The sequence below is a fragment of the Pediculus humanus genome, genomic scaffold (assembly GCF_000006295.1).
Source record: "Pediculus humanus corporis 1103172107730 genomic scaffold, whole genome shotgun sequence".
NCBI lineage: Eukaryota > Metazoa > Arthropoda > Insecta > Psocodea > Pediculidae > Pediculus > Pediculus humanus.
In genome coordinates this window covers 34,085-36,889 of record NW_002987333.1, presented here as the reverse complement: position 1 = coordinate 36,889, position 2,805 = coordinate 34,085, and the positions used below count along the sequence as shown (strand labels likewise).

Genomic DNA, 2,805 nt, shown 5'->3' with positions numbered 1-2,805 from the left:
GAGAGAGAGAAAAAGAAAAAATTTTTTTTTTTGTTTGTTTTACTTGTAAATGATAAAATATTTTTATTGGATTCGTAAATTTAACTGAGTAAAACCATAAAAAAAAGAAGAAGAAGAAGAAGAAAAGGAGAAAAGGAGAAAAATTGTGAGAGGGAAATCGGAAAACGTGAAGGATAAAAAAAAAAAAAAAATTGAAATTTAAATTTTAAACAAAATTTATGTGAAAACTATGCTGAGATTTATTATTGTTATTATTATTATAAATTAAATTTAAAAAAAAAATTTGTGATCGCGTACTAGTACTACTAAGATTTGTATTTATTAATTGCAATTAAAACAAAATCAAAGAATTGTTTTCTTTTTTTTTTTCTTTTTTTTTTCCCCGCTCCTCTAGTTACATAACATAGATTTTATATATTAGTTGCGTATCATTAAAGGAAAAGTGATGACGATGAAAAATTTTTTCTGAATAAGTCACACACATTATTCATAAAAAAAAATACAAAATCAAATTATGAAGGAAAATTATTATTTTCCTTTCAAATTTTATTTAACTTTTATAATTGACTAGAGAGAGAGAAAGAGAGAAAGAGAAATTAATTTTTGATAGACGCTTTTAAATGAATATAATTTTAAATGAATATTTAAATTTTAGCGGTTCGTACGCGAGAGAGAGAGAGAGAGAGAGAGAGAGAGATATGAATCAAATGAATCTGTTGCGGTATCGAATTAAAATTTAATAAAAATTCGAAATTTATAAAATTCACCTTTGAAATGAATGAATGAATGAATGAATGAATGATTTAAAATATACACATCTCAATTTAATATAATTATTTTTGATTTTATTTTTTCCAGCCATTTCAAAAGAAGTTGATGACTCGACCAATTATCGTGGTGCCAAACTTTCTTATGGAGTAAACGGGTATTCGGAAGAAATATTAGATCGATTGACACCAAATGGAAACATTGCCAATGATAAATACGGTAAGTTTTTTTTTTTTTTTTTTTTTTTCAAATGAATGAGTGAATGAATGAATGAATGAATGTAAAAAATGATAGCGATAATAATGATGAAAATAATAATAATGCGAATTCGTATTTGTTTCTTAACCTCGTGATATTATCATTTATTATCATTTTGCTCTTTGCCGTCTAGACTCGTAGTTTTATGCGTGGCATTTTTAATTATTATTATTATTATTATTATTATTATTATTATTATTATTATTATTATTGTTAATAATAATTAATTTATTCTGGAATAAATTACATCTATTATCTTCTGCCTTATTTATATAATAAATGTGCAAAGTTCAACTGACCGTTTTCCCTTTTTTTTTTTTTTTATTTGTTTAAATGGAATAAATATATATGCAATATTTTCGACTGCTTTAAATAATAATAATAATGATAATGATAAAAAAAAAATTATTTTTATGTATCTTTTCCGCATCGACGTGTAGTGAGTTTTAAATATTTAAAAACAAATAGTTTTTTTTTTTTAAGGTTTTCCCATTGTTTGTTTGAGATATTTTTTCTTATTGTTTATTTATTTATTTATCGAAATGTTTTATAATGCGTTTTTTGAGATTTTTTTTTTTTTTTTTAACAAAAAAAAAAAATAAATTTTTTTTATTTTTTTTTTTTTTATCTGACTTTTTCGTTCATCGTAAAAAAAAAAAAAAAAACCAAATGAAAATGTTTTCTTTCATGTCTATTTATAAAATAATAAAATTTAAATTTTAATTAGTGAGGGATGAATCGGCCCCCCCCGAATACAGAAATAATAATAATAATAATAATAAACCTTTCTCCCGATGGAAACGGAAAAAAAAAAAAGAAAACAAAAGAAAAACGTTCGGAAGTTGAAATAATAATCGATATGTACGTGATTTACTCATGGGTTATTTTTATTATTATTATTATCAAGTTTTTTTTTTTTTTTTTTAAACAATCGAATGAAAACGGTTTGTTTTCTCTCTCTCTCTCTCTCTCTCTCTCTCTCTCTCTCTCTCTCTTTCGGAATTTGACAATTAAAAAAATTTTTTTTTTTTTTGTAATATTTTCAATGAAAGTCAATCCAATTAATTCAAAAATAATAATAATAATAATAATAATCATTTTTGTATGTTTCATATATTCTATTAATTAATTAAAAAACGTTTTTCTCTCTCTCTCTCTCTCTCTCTTTCTCTTTAGGTCCCACGTTTAATGAAACGTGACTTACTTAAACTTTTGTATTTTATGAGATAGGACGACGACGACGACGTAGTATTTAAATAATTTAAATAATTTTTTTTTTTATAACCATTCGATAAGTATTTAAATAAATTCAAAACATTTACTTATTTATTTATTTATTTTTTATTTCGAAAACGGTTTAGAAAAATAAAAATAAAAAGTAAAAAAAAAAAAAAAAAAAACTTTATCGATCCCCATAAAGGTGTGGCTTCTAAATTTTTATATATTTTTTTATATGTGTTTGCGAGTGTGTGTGTGTGTGTGTGTAAACATTTTCCCTTTTTTTTTTTTTTAATATATATGTCGCGATTACTAAAAATACAAAATTTATATATAATTCATTAAAAAAAAAAAAAAAAAAATTTAGGTCTCTGGGTTATCGAGAGAGAGTAAAGAGCAGTCAATAAAAACAGCATCCTAAATTAAACAAAACAATTTTTTATATTAATTTTTTTTTTAGTTTATTATAATTTGATTAGCATAATTTCCTTTTTTTTATACGGGAATTAACGAGTTAGTTAGTTGGTTGGTTGTTAAATGAAACAATATAATTTGTAAATT

At 22.5% G+C, this 2,805-nt stretch overlaps 1 protein-coding gene across 1 annotated transcript in view; it reads left to right on the top strand.

The window, feature by feature from the left end:
- Phum_PHUM321170 (cAMP-dependent protein kinase catalytic subunit, putative) overlaps positions 1–2,805 on the top strand; it is a gene marked incomplete at both ends in the record, with an annotated part of 5,954 nt that overhangs the window by 627 nt on the left and 2,522 nt on the right. Inside the window, one exon of the mRNA XM_002427430.1 lies at positions 871–987. Coding sequence (XP_002427475.1) covers positions 871–987 — 117 coding nt within the window. The remainder of the gene's footprint in view (positions 1–870; positions 988–2,805) is intronic.